Source organism: Mobula birostris, chromosome 30 (assembly GCF_030028105.1).
Source record: "Mobula birostris isolate sMobBir1 chromosome 30, sMobBir1.hap1, whole genome shotgun sequence".
Taxonomy (NCBI): Eukaryota; Metazoa; Chordata; class Chondrichthyes; order Myliobatiformes; family Myliobatidae; genus Mobula; species Mobula birostris.
The window spans coordinates 1,699,607-1,726,178 of NC_092399.1; the positions used below are offsets into that span (position 1 = coordinate 1,699,607).

Below are 26,572 nucleotides of genomic sequence, written 5' to 3' on the forward strand. Positions count from 1 at the left end.
AAATAACAGCCATATAACAACTGGATTTTAAAACCCATTTAGAGTCATAGAAAAGCACAGTGCAGAAACAGGCCTTTTGGCCCATCTAGTCCATGCCTTTTAAACTGCCTACTCCTATCGATCTGCACAGGGAACATACCACTACTGTCCATGTACCTATCCAAGCTTCACTTAAATGTTGAAATTGAGCTTGCGTGGACCACTTTGCGGGTTTACTAACGATCTTAAGTCCTTGTCCGTCTTGGCCAATGTAGTTAATTCTTAACTGCTTCCTTTGAGACAGATGTGGTAGTGATGCCTGCATCTAATTATCTACAGGCTGTGTACTCCCTATGAAACAACGGATGGAGAATTCTCCGTACTGGGGAGAAAGGTCTTTATGGGTTAGTAGTCCTTTAGCAGCCAGTGCCCCTATATGTCCCTAATGTTTGCAGCAGCTTTATTCTTGCTGGTAAGTAGCTTAGCTTTCTAAACTGAAATTGATTTATCTTCTTGGAGATAGTACCATTGTCAAAGAACACAGGTTTCAGAAGAGTAAGTGACAAAACAAGCCTAGCTTCAAAATGGGTAAAGGCAACGAGCTCATTAGCATGGTGACAGCAAGTTTTGAATTGTTGATTAAACTTCAGTTGCTGTTCACTGAATCCTCCGAAAGAGCTCTTAGGTATGGCAAGAGAGTTGGGTTTGGCTTTCATGCATTTCATGGTTGAATAATATGTCAAGTAAAGGCTTGCCAGTTAGTTGAGATAAATTGGAACTAGACTTCTGCCACTCTAGATATCTAGTGATAGGTATCTGATCATCAGAATCAGGTTTATAACCACTGATATATGTCATGAAATTTGTTTTCTGGAAGCAGTGCACTGTGAAACAAAAGATGCTATTAAGTTACAAAATAAATGGTACAAAAAATAAAGAAGTAATGTTCATGGACAGGGGAAGAAGTCCGGAAAATGGGTTTTCAGACTCTTGTATGTCCTCCCCAATGGTTATCCTCTTCCGGAAGATTGGGGTGCGCTTGGATGCAGCAGCCACTCTGGATCCAAACAAAGTAATTGTTTGTCCTTTGTCTTTTTTATGATCGCAAGACACTGCTGGATATTAAGAACATTGAGTGCAGCAAGGCTACTCCACTAGTGATTGACTCGATAGTAATAGAGCTGGAGCTGGACCTGTTGCGCACTATGTCGCTGCCTGCGTCAGCAACCCAAGGAGGAATGTGCTAAAGGCAATATGCAATCCAACAAACGGTGGAAATGATTATCTTGGATGTTTTTATTGTGATCACAAGACCTTGTTGGACATTTTTAATGTAAAGCACTGTGAGTCTGATTTGACAAGACCGATGACAGGGAACTGTGTGGCCTCGATTATGGCGCGGACCAGGCCCTCATGCCTCAGAGTTGTCTGTTAACAGCCGCCGGGGTAAGAGGAGCTGGAGGTGGCTATGTGCCACCAGATTCCATACTGGGTTGGGGGTTTGCCCTCCTGTTGGTGCTGCTCTCCAGCGTTTGCCCAGTGGAAGGCAAGCTAGGCTGTTAGTATATAGCTGCACTTGCGTGAGATGAGGAACTGTTGTGTGCTGTTCTTGCGGAAATATGGCTTCAAGACAACGACTGTGCACCATCAATGTACAGGCCATGACGTTCGGGGACTTGGGCTGTGATATTTAAAAAAAACGTTCTGTAACTTTTTTTTTGCTATCGTAATTATATGTGCTGTATGTGACTGTTGGTACTGTGTTTTGCACCTTGGCCCCAGAGGGACACTGTTCTGTTTGGCTGTACTAATGTGTATGGTTGAATGCTAATTGAACTTGAACGTAAGCTAATAACTAGAAGAGGGCATGTCCCCATTGGGTTAGAGTAATGCCACTTCTTGATGCATCACTTATGTCATCAGTGGTGGATGCCCCCTTCTTGAGGTGCCTCTTGAAGGTGTTCTTGATGGCGGAGAGGGTTGTGCCTTTGATGGAGCTGGTTGAGTTCAGTCTTTTTCAATCCTGTGTGTTGGAGCTTCTACACCATACCAGGCTGTGATGCAACCAGTTAAAATTTTCTCCATAATACATCAGTAGAAGTTTGCAGCAACATATAGTAACATGCCAAATCTACTCAAACTCCTAACGAAGTAGAGCTGCTGACATCCTTCTTTGTGATTGCAACAATTTGGCCAATCTTGGTTAAAATCAATGATAAATATTTCTCATTTGTCCAGATTACAATTCTTCTGTCAGGCATTTGTTTTTCAGTGAAAACACTTTTGTCTTGGATTGAAATGCATTTCAGTGATCCTCATACCGCGATAACGCTCTTCTGATAGCAAGATGAAAAATGGGTGTCTGGAAGGATCAAGCCCAGATATAATGAAGGAAATCAGTTGTTTTTTTGTGGCGGGCTCTGAATACCCACCCCTTCACCTCTGTCCTGAAACCTTTTGAAGCTGGTACCTCAAATCAAGACTAGTATTGGTGATAATGCTTACTGAATAAGTGTGAATTTCCTCAATTCCCAAATTTCCTCAATTGCATGATTAATTTCCTCAATTAATTTCTATCGGCTGACTTTGACAGCTGCATCTGAGCCTTGAGTACTGGAGTTCCCCACCCCCAGCTTTCATATTTTTAGCATCTGCAGTGTTTAACTTTTTATTTTTTGCTATTGATAATGTCAATGAATCTTTAAGGGTCAGAGAGAGTAGAAACAGAGAAGGCTGAAGGCAGGGTGAGTAATGGAGGGAGATGAGGTTATGACAATGGCCTAAAGTGACTGTATGATGTCTACACCTTCCCACACAAGTGTGTTTTTAACCCATACAAAAGAGCCTGGTCTCCAGTATCTGAATGTCCTTGGTTCTGGCCAGGGCTCTTAGTCTGCCAAATCTGTGCTAGCATGCAATAGCTGTCTCATGAGGTCATGGGCAAAGAAAGAAGTCATAGGGCATCTTCCATTCGGTAGGAATTTTGGAACTGAGCATATTGCAATGGCTGTTGGGGGTAGCCCTGACAGAGCAAAAAAGAATATTGCTCTGAGATGAGCTGAGAATTCACATCGATGTTAATTGATGAAGAGGGAATAATTAGCTCATCTAAGGAAAGGAAAACCAGGAGGAGAAATGCCATCTTCATATGATATTTACTTCAGAATATCATATATCATTAAGAGTTATTTCAGACAACTGCTTGCAGGCAATCCTGACAACTGCTAACTAAACAGTCTATAAAATCTGGATTTCCTGTAAAGTTCACATCAGAATCAGTATTAGGTTTATTACCACTGGTATGTGTCATGAAATTTGTTAACTTGGCAGCAGCAGTTCAATGCAATACGTAATATAGAAGAAGAAAATTAATCAATTACAGTATATATTTATTGAATAGATTAAAAAACCATGCAAAAACAGAAATAATATGTTTTTAAAAAGTGAGGTAGTGTTCACGGATTCAATATCCATTTAGGAATCGGATGGCAGAGGGGAAGAAGCTGTTCCTGAATCGGTGAGTATGTCCCTACAAGCCTCTATACCTCCTACCTGATGATAACAATGAGAAGAGGGCATGCCCTGGGTGCTGGGTGTCCTTAATAATGGACACTGCCTTTCTGAGACACCGCTCCTTGAAGATATCCTGGGTACTTTGTAGGCTAGTACCCAAGATGGAGCTGACTAAATTTACGACCCCCTGCAGCTTCTTTTGGTCCTGTGCAGTAGCCCCCACCCCCACTCCCCCCATACTGGACTGTGAACGCAGCCTGTCAGAATGCTCTCCACAGCACATCTATAGTTTTTCAGTGTTTTTGTTGACACACCAAATCTCTTCAAACTTCTAATGAAGTATAGTCACTGTCTTGCCGCCTTTATAGTTGCATTGACATGTTAAGCAATTAATCAACACTTATGAATATTCTCTTGGCTTCCCTACCAGAAAGGAAAAGGACTTTTTGTGAAATGTCAGAAGCTAATTAACTACAAATGCAAGGTTCTTGGAGGATTGGATTGTACTCATGAAGTCTGAAGTTCAACAGAACACCTATGAGTTAAAAGCTTGATGCAAAGAAGGAATACAGAGTGTCCAGGGATTTGCTGACTACTAATGACATGTACAGATTCATAACTACTGCAAGTTGCAACAGTATGCGGTGGAGGAGAGATTGAAAATAGAGGGACAGTCAGCATTTATTGGAATCACGAGATGCTGGAATCTAAACTTTGTGGGCCAAAGGGCCTGTATTGAGCTGTGGGTTTTCTATGTTTCTAAACAACAAAACTTTTGGAAGAACTCTGGGTTAAGCTAATCTGTGGAGGGAAATGGACGGTTGACATCTTGGGTCAATGCCTTCTGGACTGGAAAAAATAAGAGGGATAACCAGTATAGAGGTTAGAGGAAGAGATGGATGAGAGCTGGTAGGTGATAGAGGTGAGGAAGAATGAATGGCAAATAGAGGAGGAAGGAGTACCAATAGTGGGTGGTGATAGGTAGAGGTATTTATTGGAAGAGTGTTTTGAAGAACTCCTGTGCCATGACTCCATCCTTGATGCTAGTGCCCTATAGAGGTTCTGTGGTGAGCTATGGATTCCGTCACCCCACACTGAAAAGAGATTGAAGCTCTGGAAAGTTGACCCATGAGGATTCAGTGACTTAAGATATAGGTACTCTGTGTCAGGGTAACTGGATATTAATTGGCAGTGGGTGCTCAGACTCTTTCCATCATCACATCTGTTTCAGTGACATTCATGTGAGGTAACCTAATGAAATTTGATGTAAATACCTTCATGACCTCCTGCTACACACATTTAATTTAATGTAATTTACAAGTTAGATACTTAATACCCATATTTTTCAAGCCACTTAAAACGTTTGGAGAATACATACTGACATTTTTGGAAGCATCATTTTTTATTTCCCAAAAATGTCTCCTTACAAATATTTCTAAATCCTTGAAGTCCCTCCCCCAACAGCATCTTTGGTAGCTAAGATTATAATCCTGAGCAATTATGGATGGGCAGTAAATCCTTCCGTGACATTTGCACTACAAGAAATAAATTTTAAAAAGTCACTTGAGATCTGATATATTATGTATAGGAATATTGTAAAAAGCTACTTCAGTTGCAATCTCTTGTACAAGTGTGGTCACCAATAAACCTCTCTGGGTTGATGGCTGACTGCTAAAGGCAGGCACGGGGCCATGTCAATGCAACGTGGAAGGAAACTGCCATTTGAATTGCAATATGCAAATACTGAAGTGGTTTTATGGGACATAAAAACAAAAAATCGTCATTCAGTATTGAACCTTTTTCGCTCCCATTCTAGTTAAATTGCTTTGTATTATGGCCCCATTTGACCACTTTGGTTACATAACCCTGTCTAAGAAGAAACTACTTTGTCCAATTTTACTTTTTTCAATTTGGGGAGAAGTTCTGGTTTTCCTTTGTGCTTCCTGATCTGGCTCTGGAGAGAAACAAAGTATGTCCCCTTGCTTTCTCCAACATCAGAAACAAAGGAGTTATGTAGTAATAAGGAAGTGTGGCAACCAATTTATGCACAGTACATTTCCTCAAAAATTAGTGTGATAAATATCCCGGAAAGTTTTTTGTCATTTGTGTGGGATAAATGTAGGCCATGACTTTGGAGTTCAATCAACTTGTGGGATTTTTTATGTTCAGCCGAGAAGAGAGTTGAATCTTTGGTTTCACGTTTCATCTGAAAAACTGCACTCAAAAGTAGTTTTGCACAGGGCAGTATGGGCCTTGAAATTTTAAATTTTAGTTTGTAAATCTCTTGAACAGAACACCCTTCTAAGCTGTAAAACAATATTGTAAACTTCATCTGCATTTCTTTCTTTGCAGTCTCACATTCCTCCCATGGGGTAAACTCAGGAATTGTCCTGACGCTGGGTCAGGGTGATGTGGGCCAACTTGGCCTCGGGGAAAATATCTTGGAGAGGAAAAAACCTGCGTTGGTCAAGGGGCTGCAGGAGAAGATTGTGCAAGTGGAGGCTGGTGGAATGCACACTGTCTGCCTAGGACAGACAGGAAATGTAAGTATTGAAAGAAAGGTCAAACCTACTGGCTAGTTGTTTGATACCTGGGTTATGATGGAGAGGGATAGAAAAGGCTGGAGTCGCTTAATACTTTAGTGCAAGTGTGTTTATTAGCTATGTTGAAAAACAAATGTAAAAAAGTTAATGAAAATAGTGAAAAGAAAACTGACAGTATTTACCAAAAGATATCCACCAGTAAGCACCATAATAGTTCATACTTTCTTTGTCCAGTGTGAGCTCCTGGCAACTCCGACCTGTGTCTCTCCCAAGAGCGATGAGCTCTGTTTATTAGGCACTAGGACGTACTATTTTTAATTACCCTTTAAGTTAACTCAATGTTACACATGAATCAGAATATGATGCACCCCACAGTGTAGATACAATCTTATTACAAACCAAACAGGTATCTACCTTGAATGCAGAATACAAACAATATGTATACACATTTACATATCCCATTACAGTACTAAGGAAATGGAATATTCTGCTGTGTATGGTGGGAAAAGCACAATAAAACTAACCCCTTAGGACCCATTATTAGAATATACCGGAGAAGACATTGAAGTGCGTACACTCAGTGCAACAACAGCAGAATTGTTTGTGTGTGTGAGGAGTGCGTTTACCGAGTGCTCAAGCACCATCTATTTTTTCAGATGTGCTCTGGAGAGCGTTGTAGCTGGTTGCATCACTGTCTGGTGTGGAGGGATCATTGTGCAGGATTAGAAAAAGTCTATGCCAAACCATTAATTTAACTAGTCCCATTGACCTGCATCTGGATATAGCCCTCCATACCCCTCCCATCCATGTATCTATCAAAAGTTCTTTTAAATGTTTAAGTCTACCCTGCATCCACCACTGTGCTGGCAGTCCGTTCCACATTCTCACCACCCTCTGAGTGAAGAGGCTCCCCGTCAATTCCTCTTAAACATTTCACCTTTCACCCTTAACCCATGACCTCTAGTTCTAGTCTCACCTAACCTCAGTGGAAAAAGCCTGCTTGCATTTGACCTATGTATATCCCTCATAATATTGTAAACCACTATCAAATCTCCCGTGAATCTATACATTCTAGGGAATAATGTCCTAATGGATTCAACCTTTCCCTATTAACTCATGTCCTCAAATCCCAGCAAACATCCTTGTACAGTTTCTTAACTCTCTTTCAATCTTATTAACGTCTTTCTGGTAGGTAGATGACTAAATCTGGGCACAGCACTCCAAATTAGGCCTCAAAAACATCATATACAATTTCAACATAACATCCCAACTCCTGTACTCAGTACATTGATTTATGAAGGCCAGTCTGCCATTTCTCAGCCAATTTCATCAATTTGCTACTCTTCCTTGCTGTCCACTACATCCCCAAACTTTAGACATCTGCAATTTTGCTGATCTAATTTACCTCTCTGTCATCCAGATCATTGATGTACATGACCAACAACAATGGACCCAGCACTGATCCCTGCGGCACACCATTAGTCACCAGCTTCCAGTCAGAGAGGCAACCATCTACAGCTGTTCTGACTTCTTCCATGAAGGCAATGTCTAAGCTAATTTACTACCTCTTGAATGCCAAGCGTTGAACCTTCGTGACAAACTTCCTAAGTGCGACCCTGTCAAATGCTTATTCCTAGCTTATTCTTAGAACCTTTCTTAAACAATGGAACAACATTAGCTATCCTCAATCCTCTGACACCTCTCCTGTGCCTAAGGATTTAAATATCTCTGCTAGGGCTCCTGCAATTTCTACACTAGCATCCCACAGGATCCGAGGGCTTGTCAGTCTGTCAGGCCCTGGGGGTTTATCCGCCTTAATTTGCCTCAAGACAGGAAGCACCTCCTCCTCTGTAATCTATATGGGGTTCTTTACTTTGCTGCTGCTCGCCTCATCCCTATAGACTGTGTCTGTCTCCTGAGTAACTACAGATGGAAAAAAATGCATTTAAGATCTCCACCATCTCTTTTGACTCCATGCATAGATTACCATTCTGATCTCCCAGAGGACCAGTTTTGTCCCTTGCAATCCTTTTGTTCTTATGCCTTCATGTCTGTAGAATCCCTTAGGATTCTACTTAACCTTGTCTGCTTGGGCAACCTCATGCTGCCTTTTGGCCTCCTGATTTCTTAAGTGTTCTCTTGCATTTCTTATACTTCATAAGTACCTAATTTGTTCCTACCTGCTATGCACCTTCCTTTTTCTTAACCAGGGCCTCAATATCTATGAAAACCAAGGTTCCCTTAACCTGTTATCTTTATTCTGACAGGCATACACAAGCTTTGTATCTTCAAAATTTCATTTTTGAAGGTCTCCCACTTACCAAATCATTCTTGCCAGAAAACAACCTGTCCCTATCCATACTTGCCGGATCCTTTTTGATATCATCAGAATTGGCCTTTCTCCAGTTTAGAATCTCAACCGAGGACCAGATCTATCCTTTTCCATAATTACTTTGAAACTAATGACATTATGCTCATTGGATGCAAAGTGTTCCCCTACACAATATTCTGTCACCTGCCCTGTCTCATTCCCTAAGGAAATCTAGTATAACACTTTCTAGTTGGGACTTTTATGTACTGTTAAGGAAACTTTCCTAAACACATTTGATAAGCCTTTTTCCATTCAGCCCTTCTACATAATGGAAGCCCCAGTCAATATGTGGAAAGTTAAAATCACCTACTATTTCAACCTTAGGTTTTTTGCAATAGGTTGCGGTCTCACTACAAATTTGCTCCTCTAAATCCCATGTTCTGTTGGGTGATCTGTACTATAATCCCATTAACATGGTCAACCTTTCTCATTCCTTGGTTCTACCTGTAAAGCCTCACTAGACAAGTTCTCTAGTCTGTCTTGACCCAACACTGCTTTGAAGTCCTCCCTGACTAGTAATGCCACCTCTCCCCCTTTAATCCCTAGCGCTCATACATGTCTAAAGCAACTGAACCCTGGAACACTGAGCTGCCAGTCTTGTCCCTTCTGCAACCAAGTCTCACTAATGGCTTCAATGTCATAATTCCAGGTGCTGATCCATGCCCTAAGATCATCTGCCTTTCCTACAGTGTTCCTTGTGTAGCCCCCCTGGCCAGCCTCAGGGTCTCTCGGCTCGCAGTCGTCTAGGAAAACAGCCCTCGGCCCCGCCAAACTAGGTAATCAGTTTGTGTGGATGCTGTGTGATGTACCTCACCCTGCCCAAATAACAGACAATACACCAGATACGATTAAATGATTTACAGTTTATAGATATTACTGGAACTATATAATTAATAGAGAATAAAATATAAAAGGAAAATAAAGGCGCTACACTTATCAAAGTTCAAGTTCTTCGTGCACAAACAGTTGGAGCTCAGGACCCTTCTTCTTCACCCTGTGACCCCTCAGACTACCTCAACCGGCCGCCTGGGACCAACAACGGTGGTCGACCAGACGCTCCACACGAGTCCATCTCCGTCTCCTCTCCTCGCTGAACGCCCTGCTCAGGGTCCGACCCCTTTAGCCGACTCGCAGCACCCGGCCCATCCTCTGTCTCTCTCTCCCGCCTTCTGCCCCAAAACCTCGCGCATACAATATCTTCAGATACACCAAAAACATAACAACTGTCCCAATTGATTCGTAGCATCTTCTTATCCCAGTCTAACCCAAAACAAGCTGCTAGCCTAAGAACTTTCTCAGCGTTTAACATAACAAAGAAGCCATTTTAATTAGCCTACGCAGTAACATAAAAGATGAAACCCCCTTACACTTGATTTGAATTACACACAGCGAATTCAACATTTGTTCCACTATTCTCAACCCTTTAATACCTGACTTTGTATGTAGACTTAATGATATCTATCGTCACAACTACACCATGATTTGTTTTGGCACTGTGGTTCCTATCCCTCTGAAACGCTAGCTTAAAGCTCCCACCCTGTGCAGCACTAGCAAACTATCTCACTAGGATAGTAGTTCCCCTCCAGCTCTTGGGCTGTATTCCCTGGAGTTCAAGGGAATGGGCGGGGGTGGGGGGGTGGATCTCATTGAAACATTCTGAATGTTGAGGCCTGAAAAGATTAGATATGTCAAAGCTATTTCCAATGGTAGGGAAGTCCAAGACAAGTGGGCACGACTTCAGGATTGAAGGACATCCATTTAGAATGGAGATGCGGAGAAATTACTTTAGTCAGAGGGTGGTAAATCTCTGGAATTTGTTGCCACGAGCGGCTGTGGAGGCCAAGTCATTGGGTGCATTTAAGGCCGAGATAGTCATAGTCATACTTTATTGATCCCGGGGGGAATTGGTTTTCGTTACAGTTGCACCATAAATAATAAATAGTAATAGAACCATAAATAGTTAAATAGTAATATGTAAATTATACCAGTAAATTATGAAATAAGTCCAGGACCAGCCTATTGGCTCAGGGTGTCTGACCCTCCAAGAGAGGAGTTGTAAAGTTTGATGGCCACAGGCAGGAATGACTTCCTATGATGCTCTGTGCTGCATCTCGGTGGAATGAGTCTCTGGCTGAATGTACTCCTGTGCCCACCCAGTACATTATGTAGTGGATGGGAGACAGTGACCAAGATGGCATGCAACTTAGACAGCATCCTCTTTTCAGACACCACCGTGAGAGAGTCCAGTTCCATCCCCACAACATCACTGGCCTTACGAATGAGTTTGTTGATTCTGTTGGTGTCTGCTACCCTCAGCCTGCTGCCCCAGCACACAACAGCAAACATGATAGCACTGGCCACCACAGACTCGTGGAACATCCTCAGCATCGTCCGGCAGATGTTAAAGAACCTCAGTCTCCTCAGGAAATAAGGACGGCTCTTACCCTGAGATGATAGATTCTTGATTAGCCAGGGCATCAAAGTGTACGGGGAGAAGGCAGGGGAGTTGGGATGACTGGAAGAATTGGATCAGGCCATGATTGAATGGCGTAGCAGACTCAATCGGTCAAATGGCCTACTTCTGCTCCTCTATCTTATAGTCTTATATGCCCTCTTCTCATTACCACTATTGAGGTACAAGAGACTGAAGGTGCACACACCACACTCAAAATGCTGGAGGAACTGAGCAGGCCAGGCAGCACCTATGGAAAAGAGTATAGTCGTTGAAGGGTCTTTGTCCAAAACATCGACTGTACTGTTTTTTTCCCATAGATGCTGCCTGTCCTGCTCAGTTCCTTAAGCATTTTGTGTGTGTTGCTTGGATTTCTGGCATCTGCAGATTTTCTCTTGCTTCTGAAGGCACACTCTGAACTTTTCGGGTACAGTTTCTCCTCTACTGTCAGATTTCTGAATGCACAGAGAACCCATGAACACTTCCTCGGTATTTTCATCCTCTTTTGTGATGAACCAGGAGGTTTGTCGTCTGCTGAAGGTTAGATCTGTGGCATTCAAGTCTGGCAACCCTGGCCTGTACCAGAAAACCAGGTATGATTTGCGGAGGGGTATTTCAAGGGCTAAGAGACAATTTTGAATGAGGTTAGAGGTGACATTGGATGCACGGCAACTCTGGCAGGGTCTTCCTACAAAGTGAAATCTAATAGCATGAATGGCAGTGATGCTTCATTACCAGATGAACTCAACGCCTTCTGTGCCCGCTTTGAAAGGGAGAACACAACTATAGCTGTGAAGATCCCTGCTGCACTTGATGACCCTGTGATCTCCGTCTCAGGCTGATGTTAGGCTATCTTTAAAGAGAGTGAACCCTCGCAAGATGGAAGGTCCCGATGGAGTACCTGGTAAGGCTCTGAAAACCTGTGCCAACCGACTAGCGGAAGTATTTAAGGACATTTTCAACCTCTCACTGCTACGGGCGGAAGTTCCCACTTGCTTCAGAAAGGCAACAGTTATACCAGTGCCTAAGAAGAATAATGTGGGCTGCCTTAACGACTATCGCCCAGTAACACTCAAATCGACAGTGATGAAATGCTTTGAGAGGTTGGTCATGACTAGACTGAACTCTGCCTCAGCAAGGACCTAGACCTATTTCAATATGCCTATTGCCACAATAGGTCAATGGCAGACGCAATCTCAGTGGCTCTCCATGCGGCTTTAGCCCACCTGAACAACACAAACACCTATGTCAGGATGCTCTTCATCAACTATAGCTCAGCATTTAATACCATCATTCCCACAATCCTGATTGAGAAGTTGCCAAACCTGGGTCTCTGTACTTCCTTCTGCAGTTGGATCCTCGACTTCCTAACCCAAAGACTGCAATCTGTGTGGATTGGTAATAACAGCTCCTCCTCACTGACGATCAACACTGGCGCACCTCAGGGGTGTGTGCTTAACCCACTGCTCTACTCTCTATAAACACATGACTGTGTGGCGAGGCACTGCTCAAATACAATCCATAAATTTGCTGACAATACAACCATTGTTGGTAGAATCTCAGATGGTGATAAGAGGGCGTACAGAAGTGAGATATGCCAACTAGTGGAGTGGTGCTGCAGCAACAACCTGGCACTCAACGTCAGTAAGATGAAAGAGTTGATTGTGGACTTCAGGAAGGGTAGGATGAAAGAACGCATACTAATCCTCATAGATGGATCAGAAGTGGAGAGAGTGAGCAGCCTCAAGTTCCTGGATGTTAATATCTCTGAGGATCTAACCTGGTCCCAACATATCAATGTAGTTATAAAGAAGGCAAGACAGCGGCTATACTTTATTAGAAGTTTGAAGAGATTTGGCATGTCAACAAATACACTCAAAAACTTGTTGTACCGTGGAGAGCATTCTGACGGGCTGCATCACTGCCTGGTATGGAGGGGCTACTGCACAGGACTGAAAGAAACTGTAGAAGGTTGTAAGTCTAGTCAGATCCATCTTGGATGCTAGTCTACAAAGCGCATCCAGGACATCTTTAGGGAGCAGTGTCTCGGCAAGGCAGCATCCATTACTAAGGGCCTCCAGCACCCAGGGCATGCCCTTTTCTCACTGTTACCATCAGGTAGGAGGTGCAGAAGCCTGAACGCACATACTCAGCGATTCAGGAACAGCTTCTTCCTCTCTGCCATCCGATTCCTAAATGGACATTGAATCTTCGGCCCTTCATTTTTTTTTTTAAGTATACAGTATTGATGTTTTTGCACGTTTTTTAAAATCTATTCAATATATGTAATTTATTTATTTTTTTCTCTGCTAGATTATGTATTGCATTGAGCTACTGCTAAGCTAACGAATTTCATGTCACATGCCAGTGATAATAAACCTGATTCTGATTTAATATTTTTTACTGTACACTTGTAATTTATAGTTTCATGCATTAGAATGTATTGCTGCTGCAAAACGACAAATTTCACAGCACATGACATTGATATTAAACCTGAATTTGATTGTAAGGTATTGCATTGGTGTGTTCTGAGAAGTGCTTTATTTGTGAATTCTTCTGTTTTAATGTTAATGAATTTGACAAGTTAATGCTGGTAACAGCTTGAAGGAGCAGCTGTTGATTACTCTGATTTAAATGGAAACTCTGCACATTTCGGTTAGTCATTGGGACAATGAAGAATTACTGTTGACTGTGATTTGATGAGAACGTTCAGATAGGTTGTGTTATTCACTTGCCTTTCAAAATACTATCTCTGAAAGTATTGCCCTACTCTGGATCTTTAGGTGAATCATTAATATTTAGTGCCTCAGTGATCATATAGTGATATTTGAAATCAACACACTGAATGAGCAGGTTAATGTTATTTTTTTTCCCAAAAATCAAATAATAAGCCAACCGTAGGAATTTTTCTGTAAATATGAATAAATTTGTCTTTCTTTTCAAGTCATCAAAAAGGAATAATTAGTTCCTGTAAGTCCCCTCCACCAGTGAATAAGATCAGAGAAACAGACATAGAAACATAGAAAAACTACAGGACAATACAGGCCCTTCGGCGCACAAAGTTGTGTCGAATATGTCCCTACCTTAGAAATTGCCAGGCTTACCCATAGCCCTCTATTTTTCTAAGCTCCACATACCTATCCAAAAGTCTCTTAAAAGACCCTATCGTATCTCCCTCCACCACCGTTGCTGGCAGCTCATTCCACACACTCACTGCTCTATGAGTAAAAAAAAATTTACCCCTGACATCTCCTCTGTACTTACTCCCCAGCACCTTAAACCTGTGTCCTCTTGTGGCAACCATTTCAGCCCTGGGAAAAAGCTCCTGACTATCCACACGATCAATGCCTCTCATTATCTTATACACCTCTATCAAGTCACCTCTCGTCCTCCGTCGCTCCAAGGAGAAAAGGCCAAGTTCACTCAACCTGTTTTCATAAGGCATGCTCCTCAATCCAGACAACATCTTGTATATCTCCTCTGTACCCTTTCTATGGCTTCCACATCCTTCCTGTAGTGGGGTGACCAGAGCTGAGCACAGTAATCCAAGTGGGGTCTGACCAGGGTCCGATATAGCTGCAACATTACCTCTCAGCTCCTAAATTCAATTCCATGATTAATGAAGGCCAATACACCATATGCCTTCTTAACCACAGAGTCAACGTGCACAGCTGCTTTGAGCGTCCTATGGACTCGGACCCCAAGATCCCTCTGATCCTCCACACTGCCAAGAGTCTTACCATTAATATTATATTCTGCCATCATATTTGACCTACCAAAATGAACCACTTCATACTTATCTGGGCTGAACTCCATCTGCCACTTCTCAGCCAAGTTTTGCATCCTTTCAATGTCCCGCTGTACCCTCTGACAGCCCTCCACACTATCCACAACACCTCCAACCTTTGTGTCATCAGTAAACTTACTAACCCATTCCTCCACTTCCTCATCCAGGTCATTTATAAAAATCACGAAAAGTAAGGGTCCCAGAACAGATCCCTGAGGCACACCACTGGTCACTGACCTCCATGCAGAATATGACCCATCTACAACCATTCTTTGCCTTCTGTGGGCAAGCCAGTTCTGGATCCACAAAGCAATGTCCCCTTGGATCCCATGCCTCCTTACTTGCTCAATAAGCCGTTCATGGGGTACCTTATCAAATGCCTTGCTGAAATCTATGTACACTATATCTACTGCTCTTCCTTCATCAATGTGTTTAGTCCCATCCTCAAAAAATTCAGTTAGGCTCGTAAGGCACAACCTGCCCTTGACAAAGCCATGCTGACTATTCCTAATCATATTATACCTCTCCAAATGTTCATAAATCCTGCCTCTCAGGATCTTCTCCATCAACTTACCAACCACTAAAGTAAGACTCACTGGTCTATAATTTCCTGGGCTATCTCTACTCCCTTTCTTGAATATAGGAACAACATCCGCAATCCTCCAGTCCTCCGGAACCTCTCCCGTCCCCATTGATGATTCAGAGATCATCGCCAGAGGCTCAGCAATCTCCTCCCTCGCTTCCCACAATAGCCTGAGGCACATCTCATCCGGTCCTGGCAACTTATCCAACTTGATGCTTTCCAAAAGCTCCAGTACGTCCACTTTCTTAATATCTACATGCTCAAGCTTTTCAGTCTGCTGCAAGTCAGCACTACAATCACCATGATCCTTGTCCATAGTGAATACTGAAGTAAAGTATTCATTAAGTACCTCTGCTAATTCCTCTGGTTCCGTACACACGTTCCCACTGTCACACTTGATAGGTCCTATTCTTTCACATCTTATCCTCTTGCCCTTCACATACTTGTAGAATGCCTTGAGGTTTTCCCTAATCCTGCCTGCCAAGGCCTTCTCATGGCCCCTTCTGGCTCTCCTAATTTCCATTTTAAGCTCCTTCCTGTTAGCCTTATAATCTTCTAGATCCCTAACATTACCTAGCTCTCTGAACCTTTTGTATGCTTTTCTTTTCTTGACTAGATTTATTACAGCCTTTGTACACCATGGTTCCTGTACCCTACCGTAACTTCCCTGTCTCATTGGAACATACCTATGCAGAACTCCACACAAATATCCCCTGAACATTTGCCACATTTCTTCTGTACTTTTCCCTGAGAGCATCTGTTCTCAATTTAAGCTTCCAACTTCCTGCCTGATAGCCTCATAATTCCCCTTACTTTAATTAAAAGCTCTTCTAACTTGTCTGTTCCTATCTCCCTCCAATGCTCTTGTAAAGGAGATAGAATTATGATCACTATCTCCAAAATGCTCTCCCACTGAGAGATCTGACACCTGACCAAGTAGAGTCTCTCCCCTTTTAGGCTTATCTACATATTGTGTCAAGAAACTTTCCTGAACACACCTAACAAACTCTACCCCATCTAAACCCCTTGCTCTAAGGAGATGCCAATCGATATTTGGGAAATTAAAATCTCCCATCACGACAACTCTTATTATTACACCGTTCCAGGATCTGTTTCCCTATCTGCTCCTCGATATCCCTGTTATTATTGGGTAGCCTATAAAAAACATCCGGTAAAGTTATTGGCCCCTTCCTGTTCCTAACCTCCACCCACAGAGACTCCATAGACAATCTCTCCATGACGTCCACCTTTTCTGCAGCATGACACTATCTCTGATCAACAGTGCCACGCTCCCACCTCTTTTGCCTCCCCGCCCCATCCTTTCTGAAACATCTAAAACATGGCACTTGAAGTAACCCATTCCTGTCCCTGAACCATCCAAGTCTCTGTAGTGGCCACCACATCATAGCTCCAAATACTGATCCACGCTCCAAGCTCATCGGCTTTGTTCACAGTACTCTTTGCATTAAAATAGACACATCTCAAACCGTTGGTTTGAGCGCATCCCTTCTCTATCACCTGCCTATCCTCCCTCACACACTGTCTCCAAGCTTTCTCTATTTGTGAGCCAACCACCTCTTCCCCAGTCCCTTCAGTTCGGTTCCCACCCCCCAACAATTCTAGTTCAAACTCTCCCCAGTAGCCTTAGCAAACCTCCCTGCCAGGTTATTGATTCAAGTGCAACCTGTCCTTTTTGTACAGGTCACACCTGCCCCAAAAGAGGTCCCAATGATCCAGAAATCTGCATTTCTGCCCCCTGCTCCAATTCCTCAGCCACGCATTTATCCTCCACCTCATTCTATTCCTATACTCATTGTCGAGTGGTACAGGCAGTAATCCCGAGATTATTACCTTTGCAGTCCTGCTGCTCAACTTCCTTCCTAACTCCCTGTACTCTTTTTCAGGACCTCTTCCCTTTTCCTATCTATGTCATTGGTACCAATATGTACCACGACCTCTGGCTGTTCTCCCTCCCACTGCAGGATACCTTGGACGCGATCTGAAATATCCCAGGTCCTGGCAGCTGCGAGGCAAACTACCATCTTTCCTGTGTCCACAGAATCGCCTGTCTAACCCCCTAACTATAGAGTCCCCTATTACTACTGCCTTCCTCTTCCTTTCCCTACCTTTCTGAGCCTCAGGGCCGGACTCTGTGCCAGAGGCACAGCCACTGTTGCTTCCCCCAGGTAGGCTGACCCCCCCCCCCCCACCCAAAACAGTATTCAAACAGGAGTATTTATTGTCAAGGGGTGCAGCCACAGGGGTACTCTCTAGTACCTGACTCTTCCCCTTCCCTCTCCTGACTGTTACCCACTTGTTTGTCTCCCATGGCCCCAGTGTGACCACCTGCCTGTAACTCCTTTCTATCACCTCCTCTCTCTCTCTGACCAGACAAAGGTCATCGAGCTGCATCTCCAGTGCTGTAACTCGGTCCCTTAGGAGCTGCAGCTCGACACACCGGGTGCAGATATGGCTTTCCGGGAGGCTGGGAGACTCCAGTACCTCCCACATCTGACATCGAGCACAGAAAACCGGCCTCACACACGTACTTCCTCCTTTCTGCAATTAACACAGGTAAACCTACCTCACCTCATTACTGCCAAAGCTCTTTGAGCCAAAGCCCTATCACTCTACTACCTCTTACTCCGCTGCCCACTGGATATGGCAGTCTTTTTAAATTTTTCCCGCTTTACTGGCTGACGTCATACGCCTGCGTGGTCTTCCTCTCTTACCCCGAGAAGTAAAATGCCTTCGCTCCAGAAATCCTTAGCCGATCATAGCTGATGCTGTGTTGAACTCAGCGTCACCATATTCCTGAACTCACCATACCCCCGACTCATTAGTAGTTTAAATGTCTGCAATCTCTTATTTTCGTAGTATTCTAGTGTAGTGAATTATGAAGATACATAATGTACTGAGAGTAGAAATTCCTGTGCCCATCTTGCATGCATTTATTCTGAAAATGGTTTTGGATATGTCCACTTGAAGAAACGTCCCCCTTTTCACTCTCCCCCTGAAATGTTCTGCAATCGCTTGTTCCAAGATCACTTATCTTTCAAATTTTTAGTCTATCAGTCCAAGCTGCTTAATCTTCCTGAATTTTTCTCAACCCTGTCAGCTAAGTAACCAAATACTTGAAACTTTTTTTTTTGCACTGCAGTTGCATCATTCATTAGATGTAGAGATTAAAACTATGTACAGTATGCAGTAAAGTCATATTAAGACCTCATATGCCATTTGCGATACAGAGTAACACACAAAATGCTGAAGGAACTCAACAAGTCAAAAACAATCTATGCAGAGGAATAAGAGGACTGCAGAAAGTATAGGGGGAAATGTCAGAGATAAGTTACAAGGTCACAGGGAGAACATGCAAACTTATTTGCATGTCGAGGGGGGTGGGGGTGTGTGATAGGCAGCGTTATTGAACCCAGGTCACTTATGCTGTGATCGTATTATGCTAACTGCTGCAATATCCTGCTACCTTACCTATTCATGATCAGTTTAGTGAGCTTCAGTTAGAACAAATTGTTGTTTGGGGTATAAAACTGGAAACACATTGTTCAACTTATCCATTGACAGTGACAAAGAAATAGGTGACCAAGTTATGAAAATTGAGTGAGTATTGGCCATAACTGCAGTTCAAACAGACTAGAATTTGCTCAACTGATCTTTTCTATCCTCAGGTTTACACATTTGGTTGCAATGATGAAGGTGCACTTGGACGCGATACATCGCAGGATGGGTCAGAAATGGTTCCATCCCGAGTTCTCCTTGATGAACACGTGGTTCAGGTTTCTGCTGGTGACAGTCACACAGCGGCTCTGACTGAAAACGGCCAAGTCTACATCTGGGGTTCCTTCAGGGTAAGCTGTGGCAAGGCTAATGGGAGATTTAATGGATTGATTTTAAATTGTTAGATTTTGAGATGGTGAAAGATGTGCATTGATAACCAGAAGATGCAGGTTTAAATTAATTGCTGAAAAGCAAAAGATAGTTTTTTTAAAATATAATTAGTCGTTAGGGTGAGGATTGTGTTGCCTGCAAGGTCAGGTTAAGTCAAGTCAAGTCACTTTTTATTGTCATTTCGGCCATAACTGCTGGTAAGTACACAGTAAAAACAAGGCAACATTTTTCAGGATCATGGTGCTACATGAACAATACAAAAACTACACTAGGCTACAGACCTATCCAGACTGCATAAAGTGCACAAAACAGTGCAGGCATTGCAATAAATAATAAACAAGACAATAAGCACAGTAGAGGGCAGTAGATTGGTGTCAGTCCAGGCTCTGGGTATTGAGAAGTCTGATGGCTTGGAGGAAGATACTGTTACATAGTCTGGTCGTGAGATCCCGAATATTTCGGTGCCTTTTGCCAGATGGCAGGAGGGAGAAGAGTTTGTATGAGGGGTGCGTGGGGTCCTTCATAATGCTGTTTGCTTTGCGGATGCAGCGTGTGGTGTAAATGTCTGTAGTGGTGGGAAGAGAGACCCCAATGATCTTCTCAGCTGACCTCACTATCCGCTGCAGGGTCTTGCGATCCAAGGTGGTACAATTTCCGAACCAGGCAGTGATGCAGCTGCTCAGGATGCTCTTAATACAACCTCTGTAGAATGTGGTGAGGATGGGGGGTGGGAGGTGGACCTTTCTCAGCCTTCGCAGAAAGTAGAGACGCTGCTGGGCTTTCTTTGCTATGGAGCTGGTGTTGAGGAACCAGGTGAGATTCTCCGCCAGCTGAACACCAAGAAATTTGGTGCTCTTAATGATCTCTACGTAGGAATCGTCGATGTTCAGTGGAGGGTGGTCGTTCCGTGTCCTCCTGAAGTCAACAGCCATCTCCTTTGTTCACATTCAGAGACAGGTTGTTGGCTGTGCACCAGTCCGTTAGCTGCTGCACCTCCTCTCTGTATGCTGACTCATCGTTCTTGCTGATGAGACCCATCACGGTTGTATCACCGGCAAACTTGGTGATGTGGTTCGAGCTGTGTGTTGTGGCACGGTCGTGGGTCAGCAGAGTGAACAGCAGTGGACTGAGCACACAGCCCTGGGGGGCCCCTGTGCTCAGTGTGATGGTGTTGGAGATGCTGCTTCCAATCCGGACTGACTGAGGTCTCTCAGTCAGGAAGTCTAGGATCCAGTTGCAGAGGGAGGTGTTCAGGCCCAGCAGGCTCAGCTTTCCAATCAGTTTCTGAGGAATGATTGTGTTGAATGCTGAACTGAAGTTTATGAACAGCATTCGAATGTATGTGTCTTTTTTGTCCAGGTGGGTTAGGGCCAGGTGGAGGGTGTTGGGAATGGCGTCGTCTGTTGAACAGTTGGGACGGTACGCGAACTGCAGGGGGTCCAGTGAGGGGGGCAGCAGGGTCATGATGAGCCTCTCGAAACACTTCATGATGGATGTGAGTGCGACGGTAGTCGTTGAGGCAGGACACTGAAGACCTTGGCATGGGGACGATGGTGGCAGCCTTGAAGCACGTAGGAACGACGGCACTGCTCAGGGAGGTGTTGAAGATGTCAGTGAGAATCTCAGCTAGCTGGTCTGCACATCCTCTAAGTACTCTGCCAGGAATATTGTCTGGTCCAGCAGCCTTCCGTGGGTTGACCCTGCACAGGGTTCTCCTCACATTGGCCGCGGTAAGACATAGCACCTGATCGTTTGGAGGAGGGGTGGTCTTCCTCGCTGCCACGTCATTTTCCTCCACAAAATGAGCATAGAAGTTATTCAACACATCTGGGAGGGAGGCACAGTGGAAACAGATGAAAGAACTTGGTAGAATACAAAACATAAATACAAGCAACTGCTTTAAATTATGATGAAGAGTCTTGGCCTGAAACATTGACTCTCTATTCTGTCTTACCTGCTGAGTTCCTTCATTTTATGTGTTTTACTTTGGTACTGTGCAAAATTTATTTCTCAGAGTATTGCTTATTGATACTTACAATTCTGTGTTCATGCTGTACTCAAATTTGTGACAATGTAAAGCATAATAGAAGTCAGTAAGGTTTCAAAACGTGAATTGTTTTTTTTCCTCATATTGGCCTGAGGATTAAATGGGAAAAGCTAAATATACATTAAACTCAGGAAAGATATTTTCCTCGTATTGAAATTCCCAAAAGAGGGAAGCAATTTAAATGTACGATCTTTATGGTAATTTTCAAAAGCAAGCTGGATAAATACTTGATGAAAACCAATTTGCAAAGCATTAGGGCATAACTGTCTCTTCCAAGCACTTTGCTTTAACTATGAATTAGAAAAGGGAACTGTCGGAAATATTTAACATGTCAGTCAGCATCTGTGGACAGAGTTAATGTTTCAGAATTGTACTGCTGGATGTTTGTTCTTGGTCTTCCTATCTCGACTCAATAATTCCTCTCTGTTTTGTTTCCTCACATTAAGAAGGTGCAACACCTTTTGCAGTGCTTTGCAATCTAACAGTTTCTGATTTCCAGTCACCTCATTATCTGAAAGATCAGCTGGTTGGCTGGTGTCACAGCATCAACCTTCATTCAGTGTCAGTAAACCAAGGAATTAATTGTGGACTTCAGGGAGGAGAAGTTGAGGGAATACACACCAGTCCTCCTCCTTAGCAGTGGACAGCGTAAGAAGTTTCATTTTCCTGGGTGCCAATATTTCATATTTATGCAATTGCAAAGAAAACATGACAGTGGCAGTGTTTAATTAGAAGTTTCAGAAGACATCACTATGCTTGCAAAGTTGTAAATGCATGTGGAGAGTATTCTGATTGCATCACTGTCTGGTATGGAGGGGCCAATGCAGAGGATCAGAAAAAGTTGCAGGAAGTTGTAAACAGTCAACTCCATCATAGGCAATAGACTCCTCAGCAACTTCAAAAGGCGATGCTTCAAAAAGGTTCTCATCACCCAGGACATGGCCTCTTCCCTTCATCAAGGAGGAGGTGCAGGAACCTGAAGACCTGTACTCTGTTTCAGGAACACCACCTTCCCCTTTGCTATCAGATTTCTGAATGGATGCTGCCTCACTATGTTTTCACACACAGGAGAAAATTTGCAGAATCTGAAAGTCCAAGGCAACACGCAAAATGCTGGAGGAACTCAGAAGGTCAAGCAGCATCTGAAATGAATAAATAGTTGATGTTTTGAGCTGAGAACCTTCCATCAGGACTGGAAGGGAAGTGGGGGTGGGGGGAGAGAACATAGAATAGTACAGCACAGTATAGGCCCTTCGCCCCACAATGTTGTGCCGACCCTCAAACCCTAACTCCCATATAACCCCCCACCTTAAATTCCTCCATATACCTGTCTAGTAGTCTCTTAAACTTCACTAATGTATCTGCCTCCACCACTGACTCAGGCAGTGCATTCCATTCACCAACCACTCTCTGAGTAAAAAACCTTCCTCTAATATCCCCCTTGAACTTTCCACCCCTTATCTTAAAGCCATGTCCTCTTGTATTGAGCAGTGGTGCCCTGGGGAAGAGGCGCTGGCTATCCACTCTATCTATTCCTCTTATTATCTTGTACACCTCTATCATGTCTCCTCTCATCATCCTCCTCTCCAAAGAGTAAAGCCCTAGCTCCCTTAATCTCTGATCATAATGCATACTCTCTAAACCAGGCAGCATCCTGGTAAATCTCCTCTGTACCTTTTCCAATGCTTCCACATCCTTCCTATAGTGAGGTGACCAGAACTGGACACAGTACTCCAAGTGTGGCCTAACCAGAGTTTTATAGAGCTGCATCATTACATCGCGACTCTTAAACTCTATCCCTCGACTTATGAAAGCTAACACCCCATAAGCTTTCTTAACTACCCTATCCACCTGTGAGGCAACTCACAGGGATCTGTGGACATGTAGCCCCAGATCCCTCTGCTCCTCCACACTACCAAGCATCCTTGACATCAGAATAAAAAGGTGTGGGAGGGGAAAGACTAGCTAGAAGGTGATAGGTGAAGCCCAGTGGATAGGATAAAGGAATCTGATAGGATAGGAGATTGATAGGACCATAAAAGAAAGAGAAGGAGGGTGGTCCCCAGGGGGAGGACATAGGCAGGTAGAAGAGGTAAGAGGCCAAATTGGGGAATAGAAGAGAGGAGAGAGTTTTATTTTACCAAAAGGAGAAATCTGTGTTCGTTCCTTCAGGTAGGAGGCTACCGAGATGAAATATAAGGTGCTGCTGCTCCACCCGGAGGATGGCCTCATTGTGGCACAAGAGGAGGCCATGGACCGACATGTCAGTATGGGAATGGGAACACTCCTTCTAATTGATTTTAGGGATCATTTGAAATTTTCAGCACTTAATTCTTTCTATCTTGCTGTCTTTGCCCAGCAAATGCACTCTAGATTGTGATCAAATTGAATGGTCCAACAGGTTTGAGGGCTGGAAACAATGGATGCAAATGTCATCCAATCTGTAACAGGTGTGCCAAACCTATCTGACTTCTTGTTAGTGCAAAGGATGTGCTGCCACTTGTAATGTTCATCTTGTGCAAACTACTTGGCTACTTTTTAAACAATGAATATTCAGACTTGCAGCAATTTTGATGTCAGGCATTTACAAAGCGCTCTGTAGAAGTACTTTACAAATGTAGTCATTGATTTAACGTTCGTAAAGCACTAGCAGATTTCCACACAGCAGTTACATAAATTACTGTATATTTGGGGGTAAATTTTGCCACTGGGTAAAGATACTTTCAGAATATTGCCACAGAATTTTTGTACTCTGTGTGTGAGGGAAGACAAGCCATTGCATTGGGAAGGTGGTACCTCCAAATTTTATGCTTTCCTTTGTTGCTGCACAAGACTATCAGGCTAGATTTTGTACTCGAGCCTCTGTGATAAATTGAACCACAGACAAGAATACTGTCCACTGAGCCATACTTGATGCACCTTCTCTTCAGCGGCAATCAAACCATTTATTTCTTTAATTTTCAATCCATTTTAGTATGAGGTTGTAGATTTCATTAACTTCTCTTGAGACACTAGATTTTCAAAAACTTGGATTGTTTTGAGGACTGTGCTTGATGTGTTTAAACTTAAAATCCTGCAGGATAGCAATGGAGTTATTGGACTACTGGAAGCAATGAAGACCAGCTTTTTGCCACTGGAAGTTCCTCTTGATGTTCCTATTGTTAAAATTGTCTCAGGTAAGACAGGTTTTATTTGCACTAGTTAATTCAGGTCTGCAATGCTTTTCTATGTCAGATACACCAGACAGAACCATCCTGCAGTATTAAGAGGACATAAATGACAAATTACAAGATAAATACTTAATTTCTTTCTGTATGGCGATAAGTTACATATGTGTAAGTGTTTTATAGAATTAGTATATTTTGATGTTTACATATTTCTTTGATTTTTCAGTATGGATAATGTATTTCATTATGAAAGTCTGAAAGTATTGATGTTGACTTACGTATTTTTCTGCTTGTTCTTTATAATACTTCTAAGTCAGGAAGTTGAGATTTTTTTAAAAAAATGATACTTTACTCAAAAAAAAACACATGTATTAAACAGGAATATTTAAGACAATATTTTCGTAACATCATGATGCCATCAATTTTCATTATTGTACAACCTTTAACAAATAGTTCTTGAGGTTTTTAGAGATTCCATCAGCTTAGTGTGCAGTTGTAAGAGGATTTTAAATTGTGACCCTTCCCCACAGACCCTTAGATACAGGAAGAAGGCCGGGAACTGGGGTGAGGAGGAGACAAAAAAGGATCAGTCATGATTGAATGGCGGAGCAGACTCAATGGGCCAGATGGCCTAATTCTGCTCCCATGTCTTATGATCTTAGTCGTTATAGCTTTGTTCAGATTTGGGCGTCCATCAGCAGAAGATCCAGGATCTTAAAGTGTGCCAGTTTCCATTATTCAGTTGCGGCTGCTAAAGACAGCACACAGCTTTGTATCTTTTACTGTTTCATTCAGGAGTTCTGATGTGAAATGGACTTTGCTGACATTACGGGATCATCCAACTGCACAGATGATGCACTTGAAATCACTGTCCAGAGTAACTGGCTAGACCACTGTCAGTGGAAGCTGAGAATCAATAGAATAATACAGTTGATGAGCAGAAAGGGAATGGTCTAGCACTGAGTTTATAGAGCTCAAACCAGAAATGTGTAATGTATTTTGGTATGTCAAACGTGAAGGTAGAATTCAAGGTTAATGGCAGGATTCTTAGCAGTGTGGAGGAACAGAGAGATCTTGAGATCTGCGGCAATAGATCCCTCAAAGTTGCTGCACAAGTTGATAGGGTGATTAAGAATTTGCAAGATGTGTTGACCTTCATTAGTCAGGGGATTGAGTTCAAGAGTTATGACGTATTGTGTTCAGTCCTGGTCGCATCTTTACAGGAAATATGTGGAAACTTCAGAGAAGGTGCAGAGGAAATTTACCAGGATACTGCCTGGTTTAGAGAGCAGGTCTTATGAGCGTAGTTTAAGTAAGCTAGGGTTTTCTCTTTGGAGCAAAGGAGGATGAAAGGTGACTTGGTAGAGCTGTATAAGATGATAAAAGGCATGGATTGGGTCAATTGTTGGAGCCTTTTCCCCAAGGTGGAAATGGCTAATCCGAGAGGTGATTGGAGGAAGTACAGGTGGGATGCCAAAGGTAGATATTTTACACAGTTGAGGGTGTGTAGAGAATGCTGCCAGATACAGACACATTAGAATATTTAAGACACAAACAAGAGAAAATTTCCAGATGCTGGAATCTAAGCAACACACACACAATGCTGGAGGAACTCAGCAGGCCAGGCAGCATCTATGGAAAAAAAGTGCAGTCAAGTTTTCGGGCTGAGACCCTTTGACAGGACCGGCATTTTGTGTGTGTTGCAGGGACATTTAAGAGCCACTTTAGGCACATGGATGAAAGGAAATGGAGAGCTGTGCGAGGGAATTGTTAGGTTGATCTTAGAGTAGGTTAAAAGGTCTTGTGTGTGAAAGTCTTTGGGATGTCTGAGGTTGTAAATGCACCTCAATGCACATCTCTCCTGCACTAGAGCTGAAGATGGCCCCGCTCTATTGTGAGAGCTAAAAGTGATGGTTTCCTTTTGTTCACCTTGGGGATAGTTGCATTGCCTTGGTTGCTTGAATAGAAATGGATGACGTATTTGAATTTTTTTCTTTTTAGGTAATGATCACTTGGCGATGCTGTCTCTTGATGGTGACATTTTGACTTCTGGCTGTGGTGAGCAGGGACAGCTAGGAAGAATTGCAGAATGTTTCACAAATCGGGGAGGACGAAGAGGTCTAGGTAAATACAGAATTAAATCAGGCATTTGAGCTACATTAGGAAGTAGCCATTTGTCCCCTTGGACCTGCTGTGCCCTTCCATAAAATCTCAGCACACTTGT

General features: G+C 43.1%; 1 protein-coding gene across 1 annotated transcript in view; it reads left to right on the forward strand.

The window, feature by feature from the left end:
- rcc1 (regulator of chromosome condensation 1) overlaps positions 1-26,572 on the forward strand; it is a 37,061-nt gene that overhangs the window by 2,812 nt on the left and 7,677 nt on the right. The window contains exons 3-6 of the mRNA XM_072247411.1: positions 5,845-6,035; positions 18,915-19,094; positions 24,261-24,357; positions 26,350-26,472. Coding sequence (XP_072103512.1) covers positions 5,845-6,035; positions 18,915-19,094; positions 24,261-24,357; positions 26,350-26,472 — 591 coding nt within the window. The remainder of the gene's footprint in view (positions 1-5,844; positions 6,036-18,914; positions 19,095-24,260; positions 24,358-26,349; positions 26,473-26,572) is intronic.